The sequence below is a fragment of the Schizosaccharomyces japonicus genome, assembly GCF_000149845.2.
Source record: "Schizosaccharomyces japonicus yFS275 unplaced genomic scaffold supercont5.2, whole genome shotgun sequence".
Classification (NCBI taxonomy): domain Eukaryota; kingdom Fungi; phylum Ascomycota; class Schizosaccharomycetes; order Schizosaccharomycetales; family Schizosaccharomycetaceae; genus Schizosaccharomyces; species Schizosaccharomyces japonicus.
Window position 1 is genome coordinate 819,020 of NW_011627861.1, and position 20,634 is coordinate 839,653.

A 20,634-nucleotide genomic window follows, 5' to 3' on the forward strand; every position below is an offset into this window, starting at 1 on the left:
AATTAATATGCATCATTTCACCTTTAAAATTATGTATATTTACACTTTATAAGAAATACTAAATTAAACTCAGGACCGCGGCTCCCCTACGCGTCAAGGAGGTTGGCTGCACATCCTCTCCAGAACCAGCTCCAGATATTATTAATTCTGCTATTTTTCAAACGAATTCCAATGACTTCTGTGGAATCGGGGAATTCGTTTCAAGCTATTGGTGATTTCTTGGGTCTTGGCGAAGCTGAAATTGGGGAACTAAATCAATTGAAAACGTCGTCTACTTTAATTCAGGCTCTTACTAATAAAGCCGAAGAATTTGTGAAATTAAAGAATGAATTGCTTTTACATGAAGTTAATGAGGAACATAAATATGTTAATCTGAATCAGACAATCGCGAACTTGACGTCTAATGTCCAGCTCTTGGAATCTTCGACCGAAGAACAACGTCAACGTAACCAGGAACTGACAAACGAACGCGACACGTTCAAGGAACAACTAGACGTGGAACGGGAAACAACATCGAAACTTACAGATGAAGTAAAATTATCTCAAAACGTAATCAATCAAAAGGTTCAATCGCTGCAAGTTTTGGAATTACGCGAAAAAGAACTATGTCAACAAAAATCTTCACTCGAAAAAGAACTGCAGGCTAGTCATCTTCATGAGGAAGAATTGCAAACCCTTCTCCAGGAGGTTCGTGAACAAAACCAGCAAAGTGTTTTTGAGCGAGGCCAATTAAGTGTTCAAAATGAAACACTTATAGAAGAGAAAAACTTGCTTCAAAAGCAACTGGATGAAAGGCAAGAGCAACTCGAGCATCTGAAAAATACGTATCAAAATCAATTGACTACTCTGACTAATGAGCGGAGGCAAATGGAAAATGAGTTGACGAAGTTACGCGAAAAGGTCTCTGCCAACAAAGATGGGGTTTCTAATGAGCAACAATTTTCGGAGGACAGTGCTATGGCAGTTGATTCTGATCAAGTCGCTTCGCTCCGCGAAGAAATTGCTATGCAAAAAGAATTAGCAACGCTTTGGGAAAACAAAGCCAATGATTTGGAAACACAGTTAAATTCTCTTCTCAATGAGAACAAGCAATTAACCGAAGCCGTTTTAAATATCAAGGCTGAAAAAGAAGAGCTCAATCAAAAGCGTTTACGTGAAGTTCACGCAATCGAATTATCTTGTAAAGAAGTGCAAGCGAAACTTGATGAGGCTAACGCAACACTTAAGGCTCCTAATAACGACGCATCAGAACGTCTTAATATATCGCCTGTACTTAAACAATTGGAGGAGGATAACAATATATCCCTGACAAAAGTCTTCTCCGAAAATGTGCAGCTGAAGGAACGCGTAGAAACTCTTCAGCGTCGATTAAAACGTGTCAGTGACCGGTTTAGTGGTTTTCAACAACAGTTGAGATTGAGACTTCCAACACTCAAGCAAAACAATGAGGTACTCCTACAAAATCAGTTATATATGAACAAACTGAGTGAACAGCTTCGAAAAAGTAAAGAGACTGAGTCACGCTGCAAGGCAGAAATTAAGCAATTGCAAGGCCAGCTTTCCGAGTCTTCTATTATTTTGCAGTCGGCCAATGAACAATGTACATTATTTGCACGCCAAGTAAAGTGTCTGCTATTACTCAACGGTCAAACTGAAAAGGTTTGGGAAACGGTTTTCTCCGACGATAATGTTCCAAAGCTCGAGGCTTTCATGTCAAAAGGTTCTGATTCCTCCTTACAATCCTTGCTCGTTCAATTCCCGGAATTACAATCAGCGGACGCTTTGTCTTCAAAGGTTGTCCAATTACAAAAAGAGGTCTCCGATTCTGAAACACGTTTGTCCATTAAATTGGCTGAAGAACGTACAAAGTTGGAACAAGCTGTTGAGGTTGCGTCCATTAATTGGGAAAAAGATAAACGTCAAATGGAAAGTGATTTGAATTGGTTAAAGCTGCACAATGAATCTTTAATTAAAGAACGTGAAATGTACAAAGAAATGTTTTCTGAAGCAATTCAAAAAATTTCAGTTTCCTGTGATTCGTCTAACTTGGATGAGAATGAAAATCTTAAAGAGTCAATAAAGAACCTGAAGGACAATTTGGAGATTTATCAGAAGGAAATGGAATCTAATAACGCCTCTTTAACGGAGCAAAACAAGAATCTTGTTCAGGACAAAATGAATTTAGTACGCGATCTGACAAAACTCAAATTACGCAACCGAACAACAATTGAACGTTTTAATCTTCTTAATAAACGTTTTGCGGATCTGCATTCAACACTAGAACAACTTCAAAAAGTCAATGTCAGTCAGCAAAATGTAATTGCAGGTCAGGATAAGCAGCACTATTTACTAGAGGAGCAGATTGTTAATGTGAACTCTCTTGCGAAGCGTATGACCCAAGAAGTTGAGAGTTTAAAGGCCGAAAAATCAATCTGGCTTAAGGCAAAGGAGCGACTATCGTCTGACACAACTCGACTTCTGGAAGATAGAGAAAGATTGACAAAGCTTGTTTCAAATCTCCAATCGCTGCTTTCCGAACAGCAACGCTCATCAAATGAATACAAACGTTTGGATAATGCTCAAATTAAAAACCTTCAGAGTATTACTGAAGCTACAAAGACGGAACTTGTGACCGTAAACAAGGAGTATGTGGAGTATAAAGCGGAATCTCAAGCTAGCATTGCAACTCTTCGCAAAGATTTAGAAACTACTTCGGAAGAACTGGAGAAAATGCGACAAGAGAAGACCTCACTAACAAGTGAAGTTAATGAATTGAAAGCCCTAAACACGAAGTTTAATCAGTTGATTGACATAGAGAAAGGACGTTATGCGGCTATACAGTCGCGTCTACAGAAACACAAGGCTACCAATTCTACCGAAAGGGAGAAACATTTGGAAGCAGAAATCGAACAGCTGAAGTCTTCTGTTGCAGAACTTGAACGAAAACACACACTGGCTGAGAAGAGCTGTATTGAATATCGAAAAATCAGCGAAGCTGCTGAAAGGGCGCTGAAAAAGACCACAGACGAGCTTAAGGCACTTGAAACAAACTCTGCCGAAGAAAAAGAAACTCTTCGAAAGGAGAAGGCAGCCCTACAAGAAAGATGTACCTTGCTCCAGGAAGAACTCTCTAACAATATTAACGACTATCTCGGAAAGAGTAAAGAATTTGAGACTAAACTTTCAATCTATATTAAGGAAAACACAGATCTGTCTGGCGAACTTGACACGTTGAAAGCAACCCGGCAAGAGTTAGCTGTTAAATGCACTGAGCTTGAAAAGGAAATTACGCGGCAAACAGAACAAGCAGAGTCAGCCAGAGAAGCTTATGAAAAAGAACTTCTTCGACATGCCAGTGTTACATCCTCGTTGCAAATTATGCGAACCGATTACAATCGTTTGAACAACAAGCTTGTTGAGTTGAATAACGAGAATAACGCTTTGCGGACTAAACTTGCGGATGCAACATCTGAATCCGAATCTACTCTTGGAACAAAAGAAACCCAAACTCTTAATAGCTCCGTATCCAACACTGAGGAAACGGTTACAAGATTTGACATTTCAGCTCTCGAGTCTCTTTCAATTGAGGAGCTGCATGCTCAATTGAAACGTGCTGCACGGGAAGTTAACATTCTTTTGGTTCAGAAGAAGCTTTTGCTGAACAAAAATACTCAACTCACCAACGAGTTACATCACTTGCAAACTCGTCAACATAAGATATTGGAAAGTAATAGTGAAGGTTTATCTTCATCAACTAGCGTCAACCAAGTTCGCGAATATACACTTCTTCAAGAAAGCAATTCAGCACTGCGGGAACAAGACAGGAAAAAAACCGAAACCATATCTGATTTGCGCAATCAAATTATGGATTTGACACAGCAATTGCATCAAATGAAGCAAAGCGAACAACAATGTAGAACTGATCTTGACGAAAAGTGCAAAGCGATTGAGCAATTGAATACGGAAATCACTGCTCTACAAAATCGAAACTTGGAAATTCTGAAAAAGGTGAACTCTCTCCCATCATCTCAGTCGGAGCAGCTGTCTCAAAGTATTGCAGAAAAGGAGATTGCATTAAAAGAACTCCAAAATAAGATTACGTCGTTGAACGAGGATTTACAAAACAGTATCAATGAAGTCTCTAATCTCAAAAAGCAAAATGAGGAAGCACAATCCTCTATCGAGCAGTTGACTGCGCGCAATACGAATTTGGCCTCAGCATGGAAATCCAAATACGATCAAATCGTTGCTAAAAGTTTGGAGAAGGTTGGCCAAATAAGACAACAGCTGTCTCTCAAAAATTCTGAACTCGAGTCCAGGGTTTCAGAATGTCAAGCACTTCACAAAGAATTGGAACGTTTGAAGTCAGCTTCTGGAGAATCTGTTCCTGAAGAGTCGGTTTCTGCGAATAAAGAAAAGCTGCAAGAACTGGAAAACACATGCTCCTTGTTGAGCGAACAACTGGAAGCTTCCAATAAGGAGTTGGAAAGTAAAAAAGAGGAATTGGAGAAAGCGAATGTTAAACTTGCAGAGCTTACTGCATCAAAGTCCAATGATTCTTCCTCGTCGAATGAAGATGAACTGGAGAAGATTAGACAACAAATTGGTGAGCTTCGTGACCAATTATCTAAAGAAACAGAAACGAAAGAATTTCTGGAAGGCCAATGCAGTCAATTGCAAGGTCAATTGGAGGCACTGAAAACTTCGGCAGAGCAATTGTCTGCCAATGATTCTGTAACAGAAATTAGCAACGTGGAAACCAAGTTGGACGAGATGATCGTGAACACGATCTGCGATATATTACAAAAAGAACTTGGTACAACTGTGCCCGCCGAAATTAGAGGCGACAAGGACACTTTTGCTAACTTTTTGGAAACCGAATTCTCTAAATATAAAACAAAACTTGCTGAAGAAACTCAGACTTCGTTAAAAGAAGCTCATGAACAGCAAGTGACAAGCATGAAGAAAGAGTTTGAGATGCGCAACAAATTAAAGGTAAACATGCTTGAAAAGAAATTGCAGCGTCTGACGCAACAACTTGAACAGGCCAAATCCACATCCTCTCCAACTGGAGAAAATAAAGCTCAAACTGTTGTTGCGCAGTCTTCTTCAGCTTCTGAGCACTCCTCAGAAAGCAAACCTAAACAGAAGAAGCGTGGACTTCCAAAAGACAGCAAAGCCAATGAACAAAAGGCGAAAAAGTCTAAGGACTAATCACCGAGATTTATTTTGAATAGATGAATTTATGATTTTTTGAAGTACTACTTAGCTTAATGCGAACATGTATTGATAGCATAAAAAACTCTGGAACTGCACATAATATTGCTTTAATTACACCTAACTATGAATTCTGCTTTTGTATGTTTCACCAATGTCCTTGTGTGGCCAGGCAGTTGAGACCACCAGTAAATTCATCCACAACACCCCGATAATACGGGGACTGAGAAATGAATAATAATTTGATGTAAATTCATCCAAAAATGTATGGGGACTATGTTAATAACTCGTCTTCTAATGACAGTGATTCAGACGAAGGTTTTGGGCCTAAAGATGCAAACACTTTGAAGCGAAAATATGCCAAACATCTAAGCAAAGAACAATTACGAGAACGTGCAGCACTAGGAGTATTTGCCGAGGAAGATGAAGAGGAAGAAGCGAGAGCTACTTTCGGTTTGGGAAACTTGCGAAGACAAAATGTCTCCTTCGTAAGTGGAAACCATGCTGTTAAATCATCACAACCTTTAACGGATAATGATCTTATGAATACAAAAGCTGCATCAATATCTGAGTCAGAGAAAAATGACAGAACGACCGGGGCAATTCCTAAAGCAAAATTCAACACGAGCGGTTTTGGTGCACGAATGCTTGCCAAAATGGGTTACAAACCCGGTCAGGGTTTGGGCTCAAATGCTGAGGGAATTACAGCACCAATTGAGTCAAAAGTTCGACCAGAACGTGTTGGCGTGGGTGCCGTTCGTGAAATGACAGAGGCCCAACGACATGAGGCAGTCAAACGTGGACATCTGCCTCAAGAAGCGTTAGAGCCGACAAACAAAAAAACTGCACCTACTGCTCCAAAAAAAGCTGTTCATAAAAAGTCCGCCCGAGAGCTGGCCTCTGATCTGGGGTTCTCGCTCCCGTTAAACCTTGCACATCTTATAGACGTAAGCAGTTCAGATGTTACAAAAATTGAACTTCCAGCTTGGAATGCTGAAGAAGGACAAAAACCAGAAGTACAGACTAAAATTGTTGAGGCTTCTGACGCTGCTCGAAAAGAATGTGAAACATATATCACTGAATGGAAACTTCTTCAAGAGCGGAAAAAATATAACGAGCTAAATAAGACGCGTATTAATGAGCATTTGGACAAAAAAGCGGAAGAGCTAAATACTCTTCAAAGCTTACTTGAGCATATTGAGAAATTGACGGCGTCTCTTGTCATCACAAATAGACCTCTAGAGACTGATGAATTAAATGTTGTCTCAACGTTTCTCGAGTCGTTACCTGTCCGGTTTCCTGAGAAAAATCCTTATTATGAGTTAGATTCTATTGCGGCTTCGGTATGCATGAGCGCATTGTATCCACTTATACAACGTTGGGATCCAGTGACAAAACCTTTGTTCTTACTGGATCATTTTCTCACTTGGCGAACTGTATTCAAACATGAGCGAAATAACGCACCAGCTGTAAAATATGAGGACACAGACGCCGATGAAATGTCTGAAGATGAAGATGACTTCGCTCAAGAATCAGTTTTGCATGGCAAAAAAACGTCACCATACGAATCTTTAATGACCATTCTTTGGAAAGACCGTGTCGAACAAGCTTTCGCACACCAATGGGATACAAAAGAAGCAAACGCTGCTTTGCAACTCTTAGAAGTTTGGGACCCTGTGCTTCCTGAAAATGTTAAACTTGCTTTCCTTGAGGATTGCGTGCTCCCTAAACTTCGCTCCTTCATCCACTCTTGGGATCCATTTGAAGAAAGCAATACGCCGCTTCATCATGTTCTGTATCCATGGTTGTCGTACCTGAAGCATCTTGGTGACCCGCTATTGGATAGTGTTCTCAAACAACTAGCCACGGTGTTCAATAGATGGAAACCGGGAAGAAAACCATCACATGTCCTTCAAACTTGGCGGTCAGTATTTATGCACGGTGAGTTTGATAAGCTTGTAGACAAACACATTTTTCCCAAGTTGGTCAAGTGTTTGCGTGACAATCTTGTCATCGACCCTTCCGATCAAGTTATTGAACCATTCGTGGCAGTTACCGACTGGAAAGACTTGCTAGCACCTTCTAAGCTGGGAGAGCTGTTTGAAGCAGAGTTCTTTCCCAAGTGGCTCGACACTTTGTACCAGTGGTTAACAAGTACGGCTGACTATAGCGAGGTCAGCTCTTGGTACGAGTGGTGGAAGACCATGTTCCCTGAACCACTGGCAAGCAATTCGTACATTCAAAACGGGTTTTCTCAGGGTTTGAAAATGATGTTTGAGTGCATTGAAGACAAACCTATTGAAAAACCTTCCTTGCGGAAGGAAGAAGCAGCGTCAACGTCTGCCGAATCGCAAAAGAAAAAACTCGCTGCAGAATTGTTATCAGAGCATGCTGCACATACTGAGCAAGTCATTTCTTACAGACAATTGGTTGAAGACTTCTGTGCAGAAAATGGTTTGCTGTTCATACCACTGCGTCGCGCCCATCCACAAAAAGGTTACATGCTTTATCGAATTACAGCCAACAGTAATGGCACTGGTGGATGTATTGCTTATGTTCATGACGATATTTTGTGGGCTCAGTTTGGAAAGTCTATTGATACGGAATTTGAACCAACTAGTTTAAAGGATCTCCTCCAATACTTTTCCAAATGAATGACCAAATTTCTCATCAGTACCCCATTTCTTTAGGAACCATTGGTTTCATTCTTCGTTCGTTTTGTTTGAGAGGACCATCTTCCACCATAATGCAATTAATAGTATCGCGTCTTGCGGCTGCTTGACCTGCCATGCGTGTTTAATTGACCCCATTTAGCGAGGTTTACAGATCAGTTAGTGATACTAACTTTGTCGCAAGACTTACTCCACCAAAAATTGCGCGTGTGTCTTTCAAGGTGACCCACAGGGAGCGTGTGGAGTATATCCACTTCATTTCACTGAGCAAACGAAAAGGCCTGTCATTTCCTTTCTCACCGTAAGTGAATCGACCCAAAAAAATTCATTGTACCCTTCACAGAAACACAAAATAATTGCCAAAATTAAAGGCTACTTGGAATCACTATGCTTGGTGACAATGGTCTTCCTAATTTTCCCGTAGTAAAACGTCTTATCCTCGGTATTATTTCGACTTCTGTTCTTGTCGGAATATTTGAGCTGAAAAGTTATCTTCACATAAACTTCCGTTTACATTTCATTAAGTATCACCAATATTGGCGACTTTTGTTATGGCAGGCTGCGTACTGGAATTCCTCTGAAGTGTTCAATGCCATGTTTATTCTGTACCAATCGCGAGACGTCGAGAAGATATTTGGGTCTGCCAAGTTTGCATCTTACTGCATTCTCGCGTGCGTCACTGGTGCTATTATGACTCCTGTAGTAGCATCTTTGACCCTTGTGCCTTTAGGAGTACTCGAACAAATTCGTCCCGGTCCAACATTCATGGTGTTTGCTGTACTATACCAATATTTCCGCATAGTACCATCGACAGTTGTTGTTCATATGCTGGGTTTAAACATTTCCGACAAGCTGGCCTTGTACCCTTCGGCAATTGGATTAGCGCTTGCGTATCCCTCTTCAACACTGTTGAACGCCTTTCTCGGATGGAGCTTTGGTATGCTCTGGTCGCAAGGATTGGTGCTTGGCCATCAATGGAGATTGTCAGCATGGATTACAGATAAATTTGTTGCCAAGCCACATGCATACGTTCGTCCCATAAACACAATAGAGTCGCAGGCGGCCCCGGCTCCTAATCCATCAGCTACTGGCGTTGCTTTTGCCAATCGCACACCCAGTGCTAACGAACCCGCTAGAGGCCCGGGTTCATTCTTCTCCGGTAATGCAACTGCAGCTCCTGGAGCTGCATCTTTTGATCAGTCTGTAGAAGCCTTACAACAGATCATGCAAGTATCTCGCGAAGAAGCCACGAGAGCTCTGCAGCGAGCAGGCGATCTCCATGGAGCTGTTCTCGATTTGCTGAATGAACGGAACGCATGAATATCGGGACATACGCTGTAAGTTTAAGCTGTTAGGTCTGCGCCCATACGACGCTCGTTTTACGATTTAATGTTCCAATGACAACATCCGAGACCGGTTTACGGTCATTCATTCTGTTCCCCTGATCATCGCTTCCGTTTCATTAATCGGCGCTTTTAACGGCGTACATAAAACATCGCTTTTTTATAGTTTCAATGGAAAGCATCCAACCGAGTTTCGGGGTGTTTTAAATGTAAACAATTTGCTTTCGTTTTAATGATTCCTGGCTCGCATCACAGTGTTAAATTATTCCATCCCCAGTTAACACAACGTTAATTCGGTGATTGAAGATCTTTGAGTGTTGTCGGTGTTAAAGGTTCATTAGCGTTCATTCATGTACTTAAGCTTCGTAACGGGCCTCGGCCTCCTTCCAGTTGATAATCTGCCAGATGTTCTCGTAGTACTCGGCCTTACGGTTTTCGTACTGAGGATAGTAGGCGTGCTCCCAAGCATCAATAGTGATGACAGGTGTAGCGTCAAGGATGGTGTCTTGGTTCATAGTAGTTGTGATGCGAAGAGAACCGTCAGCATCCTTGATCAACCAGCCCCAACCACTGCCCTGAATAGCGGCAAGTTGGGTGTTGAAGTTCTTCTTGAAGGCCTCAAAGGATCCCCACTTTTTGACGATAGCCTGACCCAAAGGCGCTTGAGCATTGAAGGCACCACCGCCAGCAGATTTGGGAGCAAGGTTCTTCCAATAAATGCTGTGGTTGACGTGACCACCGCCATTGAACTTGATGGCCGATTGGAGGGCAATTTGGGTGTGCAAATCCAAACTAGGATCCTTCAGCTTCTCCTCGGCAGCGTTCAAATTGTTGACATAGGTTTGATGGTGCTTGTCATGGTGCAAATGGAGCAAATGAGAGGAAAGAATGGGCTCCAAAGCCTAAAAAACTGTTAGTAAATGTTGTTAGAATGCGCAACAGTAGAGAACGAACGAAAACAAAGACATTCAAATTCGCTCGGACAGACAAATCATACTTCGTAGGCGTAATCAAGAGCAGGGAGAGTAGCCTTGGTGTGAATCTTTGTAGCAGAAACAGCAAAACGAGCAGCGTTAATTCCCATTGTGGTCAACGATCTGAACATATAGTGGATAGAGAAATACAGATATAGACGTAGGTTCTATATGGAGGAAGAGGACTTATCACGGAAGCGTGAAGTAATATTACAAGGGGTTTGTTTTTGGAGAGATGCTTGCGTGGAACACGGCCGACTATTTATACTGTCATTCTTGTCGAAGAGAAACTGTCATATGAGCCAAACACGCGATTGATCCGGTTGATTGGGCTGAATACATTTATTGGATTGTTTCTGTAAGTTGCAGAACTAAATGCTAATTGCTATGCAACGCGTCTCCCGTGAGTCGTCTTTTTCGTTCATGAACATTCTTGTTTTGCTAATTGGTGGGCGTTTGCGTCATAGGATCCGCGCGTATCAGGATGCGACAAAATGACGTATAAGCAAGTCGAGTTGCGTACGCTGGACCAATGTCTGGGTCGCGAGTCTAGGCACAAGTACGAATAGCAGCGAACCGAATTCGTTCCGCTAACGGCTGTTCGATGGCTCGTAAGTCGGGGTGGATGAATCAATTCCTAGACGCTTGCTGACAAATGGAAGTCGGGCGACTCCTGCCGCTAACCACAGCGGGCTAGTGGAGGAGACATACAGTTGCTTGTCACATTCGGGCTGGTACTGGTGATCGCAATGGCTGGTTCGTGATATAGCCGTGTTTGGATTGGTTTATCGTACACATCTGTCGCGAGCATTCTCCAAGCTCCTCTCGGACGAAACTGATCGAGCGTGTTGTGGAAAATAAAAGTCCACAAGTGGAGACTGATTAGTTTGCAGCAAGGAGAGGGACAGTGAGGGGCGGCTAAGTCTGCACATGATAAAGAGCGATGTAGCGATGACATCTGCAGCTAAAGCGACACAAATAACATACTAACACTAGCAGTAACACAGCGTCTTTTCTTCACTAACACAAATGCGATTAACACTTCGCAGGGATAGTGGGGGTGATGTAGGATTTGTGGGATAGACTCGAGCGGGGTGTGGGGGTGATCCACGGAACTCTGCAAGGGCCCTCGTCGTAAATGAGGTTGTCATGCGTTAATTCTCCTGCCATGTTCAATGATGCACATTTGCGATTGGTAGAACACCAAGAACGTGCTCTTTTTTGGCCAGTTTCTATGTATGCTGTTTTTTGCTAAACCTCGTTTTAAGCTTTCGCTGACGTAATGCAGTCGCGTCGCGATACCTTAATTTCTATTCTCTTACTCCAACTCGCTACTTCCCTTTTTCATGCTGTGCCGTTGGAGGACATAAGTTCACTATTCTTGAGAGTAACTGGTGATCTCTTGGTTATCCTATTTTAGACTGGTCTGTTGGAGGAATTGTTTGCGTTTTGGACACTCTCAAACGAAAGTTACACGGGTCATTGCTTTGCGACTAGTTTTTAGTCGGACCGTCTGATCGCAATTGTTTAACAAGACGTTTAATTCGGTTCAATTTTATTTTGTTGCCTTTGGAATTGCATGTATTCTTTGGTTTTCTGCATTTTGTTGCCTGCTATCGTTTTCTGAAGGATTTCCTGTCTTCGAAAATCAACCACTTTCACTTATAACTCTTTTAATGGTCCGGCTGACAGTCTCTGAAGTCTATACCTTTCTAGACAACCGTGCAGTACCTGCTCAAGATGGCGATGAGCATTCGAAACCATTACCATCTGCTTTAGGTCCTGTGCTGCGTGAGCCATCACCAATAAAATCGATGGGAGCCACACCCTCGCTTTCAAACAGAACGGTATCAACATTGCGTTCACTCAACGCCACACCCATCCGATCTCCAAGTAACTCTTGGCGACTTAGCTCAGCTCAGCGCAGTGCGAAACTTGCAAGCCTATCAACATCGACAGGTTCCTCCTCCCTAAAATTTGGACTGGTATCACAGAATCCCACTCCTTCCAAACAGAGACTGCAAAGGGAGCATGCAGATACGGATGCCGCTCCCGCTGGAACAAAACCTTGTATCGTTGTCCCAAAACGAATTACGCCGTTTGCTACACAAGTGACTAGAACTCCCACACGCCCCTACCTCAACAAGGACGCATTTTTTTCCATACAACCAACTGCCCACGGCGCTTCGACTTCCTCTGCATTGCGTATGCCAGCGTCAGCTTCACGGATTCCCCTCGGTACACCAAGTCGAGTCGTTAAACGCTCTGCCCTTTCCTTAGCAGAACCCACACGTATGCACTCACCTTCTCGTGCCGCTACTGTGTCACCGTCAGCCAGATCGACTTCTCCAAAATACGCGCTCAGTGACAGCAATTTGGAACCTTGCTCCTCCCCTTCCTCTCCAACACCCATCCTTGCGGGCAACAGATATAACCTGGACGCTGCTGAAACACGGGATCTTCTGACGAAACCATTGGACGAAGAGCTGAAGGTCTTTGTGCACCCCAAGCTCACACAAGAGCTTCATGATTTGCGCGATGCAGATTTAAATGCCGTTGCCCATGTTTCATATGCCAAAAAAAATAGCAAGGAAACGAGCCCTGAAATAACGCAGCTACCTCCTTCTTCCCCTTCAATTCCAATTTTGCCAAAAAGTACCGTGACTCGAATTACAAAGGAAAACACGAAACGTAACAAAAAATATCGCTGCAATTTCGAAAAGGTTATCGTCACGGAAACGAAATCGCGACCACCGTCACCAAACGCTCGGCTGATGTCAGTCCAAGCGCGACAGGAACGAAGTCGGCGGGACCAATGGGCCAAGGACAAGGGTTACTCTTTTGCTGCTGGCGACGAGGAGTGTTGGAACCCGAACTCACCAGCGGTTAACACACGTTCTGTGAAATGGGCTCCCGAAATTGAGTGTGATGCTCAGTCCCTGAAACGCAGCTCACCTAGCACTGTCGCCGATCGGCCTATGAAGGGATGCATAGCTTCAAAAAAGGTACGTCGAAAAGGCTAAACGAAGGAACACTATGTGTCACTCGGCTGCAATTGGTATTTGTAATCGAATTGAATTGACTCGGTGTCTCGTCTACATGCACTCTATCTAACAGCTAAAGAAAGTGGAATTAGATGATTGCGGGAATGCAATCCTGCCGCCGCTACAGCTTCCTCGCTCATCGAAACGACTAAAAAAGAAAACCGGCGACGCGGCTACAGTAGTCGTGAAGAAAACTGTCTACCGCAATGAACGACTACGGAAATCAAACGCGATGAAATGATTACCTATCAAGGCATCAAGTTTTCTTTTTTTTGTGTGTCCTCTTTGTTCGCATCGCCGATTACGGTCGGCGAATCCGTTCCCGGAAAAAGCGTGAAAGAAAATTGCACGCTATAACCAATTCCTCCTGAAATGGCGGTTCTTCCGTCAAAGTCATAACATAACCAACCGTCTACTCCCCTTCCACGCTCTTTACTCCTTCTGATCCCTACACCTGGTATTTCCAGCAAAACTTATGATGTTTGAAATTCTCCTGCTCGCCGCTGCTCCTTCAACAATATAATCTTCAAAACAACCTACACAATCTTTCAGCACATACTAGTCAACTGACAAGTCGAATGTGATAATTAATGCGCAAGTTGTGCTGACACATTACTGACGCAAGCTGATTCACAACGGAAAACTTTCCGTTATACTTTCTCCTTCAGTTTACCGAGTGGAACAATTACGCCCAATAGCTTTCCTTGCGGCTCTCTTCTAAGCTCGGTAAACGTGCGCACCCAGTCATATACATCTTGACGCTGAATTCCCTAGACTCTGTCGGCTACACCACGCTTTCACTAAATGGTTGGAAACTTACACACGGGTGTTGGGGCCTGCTTCAATTAGTCCAAATTTCCGCTTCTCCACAACAAGAACGTTTCCCACATCGTATCCAAGACTAAGGTTCCTCAGTTGAAATTGTTGGAATCAAAGAGCTCGTTTTTTCTTGTTTAGCTGCGTCAATGGCGTTTGAATCCATCTGCAAAGCCCTTGGGCAATTTGTGTACGACTTGGCACTATGGTTGGTTTCTGTTCTTGTTGATCTTTTCTTTCGTGAAGTTAAAAGTCGGGGATCGTTTCGTGTGCCTCGAAAATCCGCTGTTATATTTGTCGCGGCTCCTCATGCGAATCAATTTGTAGACGCATTAATTCTCATGAAACAAATTCGATTCGCTTGTGACCGTCGCGTCAGCACTTTGATTGCCGCAAAGTCTATGAAAGTGCCCATTGTGGGACCGATTGCACGCGCGTTCCAGTGCATTCCTGTAGCGAGAGCAGAAGACAGTGCTAGAAGCGCCGTCGGCCATTTACGTTTAGAGGACCCGGAGAAGCCTTTGTATATTACAGGCACGGACACGAAGTTTACGCAGTTCGAGCCTCACACGCTTATTTCCTTACCGAGCGGCGGCGGTATGGCAGAGGTAAAGCATGTTATTGATGACACACATTGTGTCCTCGCCAAAGCTTTTCGTAATTCTAAGGCAATGGATGTCCTGACGAAGCCGGAAGGAACCCCTTTTCGCACAGCTCCCAAAGTCGATCAATCAAAGATGTACCGAGCTGTCCACGATCGGCTAAACGAGGGCAACTGCATTGCCATCTTTCCCGAAGGCGGTTCTCACGACCGTCCCGAGTTATTACCTTTAAAAGCCGGAGTGGCCATTATGGCTCTAGGCGCTTTAGCTGAAAATCCGGACCTTGACTTGAAGATTGTCCCTTGTGGCATGAATTATTTTCATCCACATCGTTTCCGTTCTCGCGCTGTTCTTGAATTTGGCGACCCATTCACAGTTCCGCGTGAACTTGTAGAGTTATACAAGAATGGATCCCGTAGTTCGGCCATAAAACAGGTGCTTGACATGGTGTATGACGCCCTCGTCACTGTGACCATCCTGACCCCAGATTACACTACATTGGAAGTCGTGCAAGCTGCACGTCGTTTGTTCAAACCATCGGAGATGCAGCTGCCTTTACCAGAGGTGGTTGAACTGAACCGTCGTTTCGTCGCAGGGTATTTACGTTATAAGGATAACCCGCATGTTGAGGCTGTACGAAAACAGGTTCTGCGATACAATGAAAAATTGTACACATTAGGAGTCCGTGATCACCAGGTTGTTGAGCCAATTGCGAATGCTAAGCTTCATATCATTTCACTGCTCGTATTTCGTATTTGCCTTCTTTCGAGTTATGCGATGTGTGCCCTTCCCGGGTCAATTCTATTTGCTCCAGTGTTTATAGCAACATCATACATCAGCAAACGGAAGCAGGCCACTGCTTTGCGGAACTCGACTGTAAAAATCGAGGGTAAAGATGTGTTGGCCAGCTGGAAACTTATCGTTGGTCTGGGATTCACGCCATTCTTGTACATTATTTATGGAGTTGCAGCTGCCACGTTTACGCGCGAAATGGGTTGGTGGGGAACGACCTCGCTGCAGTTTTTCCTCCTTATCCCAGTATACATTTACCTGTTTACTGTGATGACGGTTGCTGCTCTTCGATTTGGTGAAGTTGGTATGGACATTTATAAAACGCTGCGTCCTCTGAAGCTCTCTTTGCATCCAACCAAGTCGTCTGTGTTCCAAAACTTACGCAAAGAACGTGAAATCCTGTCAAAGCGTATTACCGATTTATGTTACACGCTTGGTCCGACCGTGTATCCCGAAATGATGAACCACAAATTGGCTTACGCATACGGAACCAATGCCGTATCTAGTGCCACAGATGTTCAAGCATCCGACGTCTCTGCACGTGAGGTACCAACGCCCGAACTACCCGAACTCGAAAACACGGGTCTGCAGAAGACAGCAGCTTCTGTCAATCACTCGGCCGTTATCGAAGCCGGCTCTAGTAATCGTTGCTCTCCAGCGCTGACGCCGGTAAATCATGGACGAAGTCCTTCAAGTTCCAGGCAAACATCACCGACTCAATCATCACGCAGTTCGCAAGACGGTAATTCGGAAGATTCTGCTGATGTGCAGTCTGACAACGCCCTTAATATGAATGACATCCACCGGGCTCTCCAAGCATCCAAGCGGTTACGAAAGAATCCACGCAAATCGACTCATCAGTCGTAGTGCAATGCAAGGAGATCACCAAAAAAGAAACAAATAACTCCTTTTTATGTCATGACAACTTTAAATTCCGCAAGTTCTTGAGAACTATCTGCAGAAGTTGTAGGGGATTGTAACCAAACCGAGGCCCCTGTGTCTTTTTATTTTCCGATGAAGCGCATGCTTCTTTATTCAAACAAATTCGCAGCTCTTCTTAATCTGCAGTAATACATGCGCGACACTGTGAACGGATATACCCTCTCAAGAGACTCGATTTTCAAAGAAATCACATACGGTTATGGGACAAGCTTTCAAGAACAACAGTACTTTTACGGTTTCTTTCAATGCCTAATCGCCCTCTTCTTACCACGTCGGTTCTGGAGACAATTTAAATGGGTTCAATTAAAGAATCTCCTCGGAACTTGGCGGATCCCGCGGTGTGAAAAAATCCATTGATTAGCTGTTGTATCTGTACGGGTGACTTAGTTCATAAATCAGCCTCATCACGAAAAGTTAATGTTTCGCGGTACGACTTTGCGACAGAACTACGGGAAAAGGCTCTAATTGACAATTCGACCATGGCTTTCTGCTGGTCGGAAATCGTTCATTGAATTGTTCAATTCGCTATATTCGACCCGTGTTTCCTCAAAATTAAATCAACCCGTTCATTTCTATGGCGATTATCGAAACTTGTGTTTTGGTGTGCTTTCAAAAACAAGCTGAATGAACTCAATTCTCTTAAAAAGTGGCATACTTTATCATGAAACAACTTATGCTGGGTTCAAGGGAAGGTACTAAGCGCCGTATATTACTTTCCTTTCACAGTTTATACCTCTTTACCAAATTCCGGTGCAGGTTTTAGAGTTAGAGTGATAACCCTTCTTCACGTTCAAAATATCATTAACGAATACCTATCAGGGTGGTTTAATGGAAGAGATCAATGTTGTAGAGTATGTGAGTCAATTTGTGAATCAATTATTATTGTTCCATTCCGTGTTTACTGTGTTGTTACAGAGTTTAATGACTAAAACTATCCTGTACTTTTTAGACTTGAATGCATTCAACTCTCTCAAGTCGCGACATTAATGAAAATTGAGTGAGAAAAACCCTAAGAATATACTAGTTCAATACCAATTGCAATACACCACTAATACAACTCGTTTTACTGATAGATGCTCTTTTGAATAGACAAACATTTCCTCCTTCAAATCCTCATGGCCGACCCGTACCGTAATACTAAAAAACAACCAACCCAATACTAAAATTCGATGTACTTCAAATCCCCACACGTCCATCATATCGTGAAAACATCATTATCAATCATATTCAAACTCGCTTTCGCAAGGTGTGTGTGATCCTACACAAAAAAACAAAACTTTAGTTGGCCGCATTTGCTGGCCTTCTTTGTCAATCGCCTTTAATCACACTTTTTACTGAACTTCGCGAACAGCGTGATCAAAAGCCTTAGCGACGTACTCAACGTTAGAAGTGTTGAGTCCGGCCATGGAGATTCTTCCATTGGCGCTGAAGTACAGATGATACTTTTCTTGGCAAAATTGGACCTGAGCAGGAGTAAGACCGGTGAAAGAGAACATACCGATTTGTTCAGTAATATGAGACCAAGTACCGGGAGTGCCAAGCTTCTCAAGAGCGTCACGAAGACGCTTGCGCATTTCGATGATACGTGAAGACATAGTCTTAAGGTCGCGCTGCCACTCTTCGTACAGGGCATCATCGTTCATAATCTCAGCAGCAATACGAGCACCATAAGCAGGAGGGTTGGAAATGGTGTTACGTTGCAAGAAGCTGAGACGAGAGAAGACGGCATCCTTCGTGGCCTCGTCCTTAGATACGTAGTGCATACAACCTGTACGCTCACCGTACAGACCCATATTTTTAGCAAAGGATTGGCATACGAAAAAGTCAATGCCATACTTAGCGAAAGCATTCAAAGCCCAAGCGTCACGCTCCAAATCACCGCTGGCAAAGCCTTGGTAGGCAATGTCGAACACAGGGAGATGCTTACGGGCGATCAAAGTCTCAAAAATAGCTTGCCACTGTTCACGAGTAGGGTCCATACCGGTAGGGTTGTGAGCACACGCATGGAGAATGACAATACTTCCCTCGGGAGCGTTCTTCAGCGTGCTCACCATGCCCTCAAAGTCAAAGGAACGCTTCTCAGCGTTCCAGTAGGGATATGTCTCGACATTCACACCAACGTTCTCCCACAGTGTACGGTGAACGGGCCAAGTGGGATTAGAGATGTAAACGCTAGCCTTCTTCTTCGACACGTAGAATTTGCTAATAAAAGCGGCAGCCAAAGCGTTTGCACCGGTTCCCGAGACTGTTTGTACCGAGCACACGTGGTTTTGGGTAATCACATCCGACTTGGCACCAAAAACAATGTTCGCAGCGCCCCGAGTGAACTTGAGAAGACCGGCAATGGGGAGGTATTCGTGATTGAAGGAAGGACTCTCCTCAACAAACTTCGAAGCGCGTTGAACGGCAGGAAGAATCCATGGTTTGCCAGAGTCGTCGCGATACGCGCCAATACTCATGTTTACCTTGTAGGGACTTGCGTCCTGGTTGTACAAGCCGTTCAGCTTGAAAATGGCATCAGGCGCCACAGCAGTAATTTCGTCAAATCCAAAGTTAGACATCCTTGCGCACACAGAGTAACAGGTAAATGGCAGAGGGCTACTTAAGTACTGCCCGGCACTCGCTGGCGTTATCCTCCTATCTATGCGAAGTAGCGTGCCCCACAGGGGAACAAGCTGCGATAGCGGGGGTGGAACGCACTCGAGCGAGTTCCAACAAACCACAGCGAAGTGTTACACATTTTAAGCAAACACAGCGTAATTGCGCAAACTTTCGTTCATGTTCGCTATATTGGTTACCGTGCTCCAATGCAGTGGAACATGCCATTTTAGGGCAGGGTTTGTGACTGTCAATTATGCTGACATTTGCTATAAAAGGGGAAGTCCGTGTCCACTAAACAGCATCCCTGAACAAGAACAGCAAAGCTTGAAGCATTCAAACAGCCACCACTGCCTCGGTGGTGGTGGCATTCTCCTGCTTTAGGGAAAGTCCCCGGAACTTTGGCGCCTTGTGTGCTTTGTCCGTGGAAACACGACCGTCTCGTAAACTGGTGCAGGCGGTGTTGCTCGTTCTCCTGTACTCGGGTCCTTGGATTGTTTTGTCTGGTGCTGTTTGGAGGGGCATTCCTCGCTCGAAAGAGGTGGATAAGGATACGGAGTCTACGAATTGTCCTCTTCACTCAGTTTTCGGCCATGTACAGTCTGGGACACGGGGAGGCCGATACCAATGCTCCTGTCCTTTATTCGTTCGCAGTCGATAGTTATTTTGCTGCACCAGACCTGTGTCTGGTGTAACCCAATGGGGCTTAGTCTTTTGTTCAGGGTGTCTCGTTTCTCCTCTCTACTTCAGAAGGCTTGCAAGGGTGCATGGGCAGCTGCGGTGCAGTTCGTCCTGGTGGTCTGTTCGAGCCAGACCGGGCCTTGTTCCTGTTACGAAACACATTGTGTTGCCATGATTGACATGATGATCTCCAATATCTAAGAGTCAAGCACTTAAACGTTCAGCGTTTGTGATGAGTATACGATCTGAGTCATGGTGTCACGAAGTGTTTCGTGATGGGACGGTATGTGTGGGGTACGCGGACATGTTCAAGATTAGTTAATAAAGTTCAATTACCTTGATTTGATTGCGAGTGTGTTCAGGTGTGTGTGTGTGTGTTCTCTTCTAAGTTCGAGAAATCTGTGCTGCTTTGCCCATCCTTTTGGCACCGTTTAGCCAATGATAACACTTCTATTGCCTTGCCGACCAGCTCTTGTACGGCAAATTTGCTTACGCTTCATTTATAGTGGAGCCCGGGCTTACACTCAGAGCTGCCAAACACTTGAATTAAGCCAACCGAATGGCGCAGACTTCAGTCTAAAAGCAACTGAGCTTATCGCTGGTATACGCAAATTCGCGTTATCGGTAATTACACAGGAGTGCACTATACTGCATTGCATAACCTTACACTACATTAAACAAAGTTACAGCTCTCTACAAAGCTGCATTATTTACTTTAACGAATTTTAGCTTGTTACGTTTCGCTTCCCCAAAAAAGACTCAAACCTTATGAAAGTATAATTCGCACTCCCACATCCTCCCACATCCTCCCACATCCTCCCCCTTGCCGGATGAATGCAAAAGTCGAATCAGGAATTATCCTCAAGATCATCTTCCGTATCACCACCCTGTCCACCTGAACAGCTCAAATGGAAATTCATCTCATCGTACACACACACACACCCTGTCTCCCT

The 20,634-nt window shown here is 43.9% G+C and overlaps 7 protein-coding genes across 7 annotated transcripts; 5 read left to right on the top strand and 2 right to left on the bottom strand.

Annotated features, from left to right (window-relative positions):
- The first annotated feature begins 101 nt into the window (after positions 1-101).
- On the top strand, positions 102-5,371 carry SJAG_03300 (medial ring protein Alm1). Its single transcript, XM_002174422.2, has one exon. The coding sequence runs from the start codon at positions 172-174 to the stop codon at positions 5,212-5,214; it is 5,043 nt and encodes a 1,680-aa protein (XP_002174458.1). The 5' UTR covers positions 102-171; the 3' UTR covers positions 5,215-5,371.
- A 109-nt stretch (positions 5,372-5,480) lies between these two features.
- Positions 5,481-7,871, top strand: SJAG_03301 (RNA-binding splicing factor; the record flags this gene model as incomplete). Its single annotated transcript, XM_002174423.1, has 2 exons — positions 5,481-5,670; positions 5,773-7,871. The coding sequence occupies 2 exons, from the start codon at positions 5,481-5,483 to the stop codon at positions 7,869-7,871; spliced, it is 2,289 nt and encodes a 762-aa protein (XP_002174459.1).
- Positions 7,872-8,276: 405 nt separating this feature from the next.
- SJAG_03302 (UBA domain-containing protein Ucp14) lies at positions 8,277-9,209 on the top strand (the record flags this gene model as incomplete). The annotated part of the gene is made up of 1 exon (XM_002174424.1): positions 8,277-9,209. The coding sequence occupies one exon, from the start codon at positions 8,277-8,279 to the stop codon at positions 9,207-9,209; it is 933 nt and encodes a 310-aa protein (XP_002174460.1).
- A 290-nt stretch (positions 9,210-9,499) lies between these two features.
- Positions 9,500-10,549, bottom strand: SJAG_03303 (manganese superoxide dismutase). The gene is made up of 2 exons (XM_002174425.2): positions 10,230-10,549; positions 9,500-10,134 (listed from the first exon to the last, which is right to left on the bottom strand). The coding sequence occupies exons 1-2, from the start codon at positions 10,335-10,337 to the stop codon at positions 9,589-9,591; spliced, it is 654 nt and encodes a 217-aa protein (XP_002174461.2). The 5' UTR covers positions 10,338-10,549; the 3' UTR covers positions 9,500-9,588.
- A 1,333-nt stretch (positions 10,550-11,882) lies between these two features.
- SJAG_03304 (hypothetical protein) lies at positions 11,883-13,368 on the top strand (the record flags this gene model as incomplete). The annotated part of the gene is made up of 1 exon (XM_002174426.2): positions 11,883-13,368. The coding sequence occupies one exon, from the start codon at positions 11,883-11,885 to the stop codon at positions 13,227-13,229; it is 1,347 nt and encodes a 448-aa protein (XP_002174462.1). The 3' UTR covers positions 13,230-13,368.
- Positions 13,369-14,215: 847 nt separating this feature from the next.
- On the top strand, positions 14,216-16,327 carry SJAG_03305 (glycerol-3-phosphate O-acyltransferase; the record flags this gene model as incomplete). The annotated part of the gene is made up of 1 exon (XM_002174427.1): positions 14,216-16,327. One exon carries the CDS (start codon positions 14,216-14,218, stop codon positions 16,325-16,327), a length of 2,112 nt encoding a protein of 703 aa, XP_002174463.1.
- Positions 16,328-17,600: 1,273 nt separating this feature from the next.
- On the bottom strand, positions 17,601-19,058 carry SJAG_03306 (aspartate aminotransferase). Its single transcript, XM_002174428.2, has one exon. It carries the CDS (start codon positions 18,961-18,963, stop codon positions 17,734-17,736), a length of 1,230 nt encoding a protein of 409 aa, XP_002174464.1. The 5' UTR covers positions 18,964-19,058; the 3' UTR covers positions 17,601-17,733.
- Between the last annotated feature and the right edge of the window lie 1,576 nt (positions 19,059-20,634).

Excerpts from the sequence above, each read along its gene's own strand:
- SJAG_03300 (XM_002174422.2), top strand. The coding sequence starts at position 172 with ATGACTTCTGTGGAATCGGGGAATTCGTTTCAAGCTATTGGTGATTTC.
- SJAG_03306 (XM_002174428.2), bottom strand. The coding sequence starts at position 18,963 with ATGTCTAACTTTGGATTTGACGAAATTACTGCTGTGGCGCCTGATGCC.
- SJAG_03303 (XM_002174425.2), bottom strand. The coding sequence starts at position 10,337 with ATGTTCAGATCGTTGACCACAATGGGAATTAACGCTGCTCGTTTTGCT. Across the intron at positions 10,135-10,229 it reads CTCTTGATTACGCCTACGAA|GCTTTGGAGCCCATTCTTTC; the intron begins GTATGATTTGTC and ends ACAGTTTTTTAG.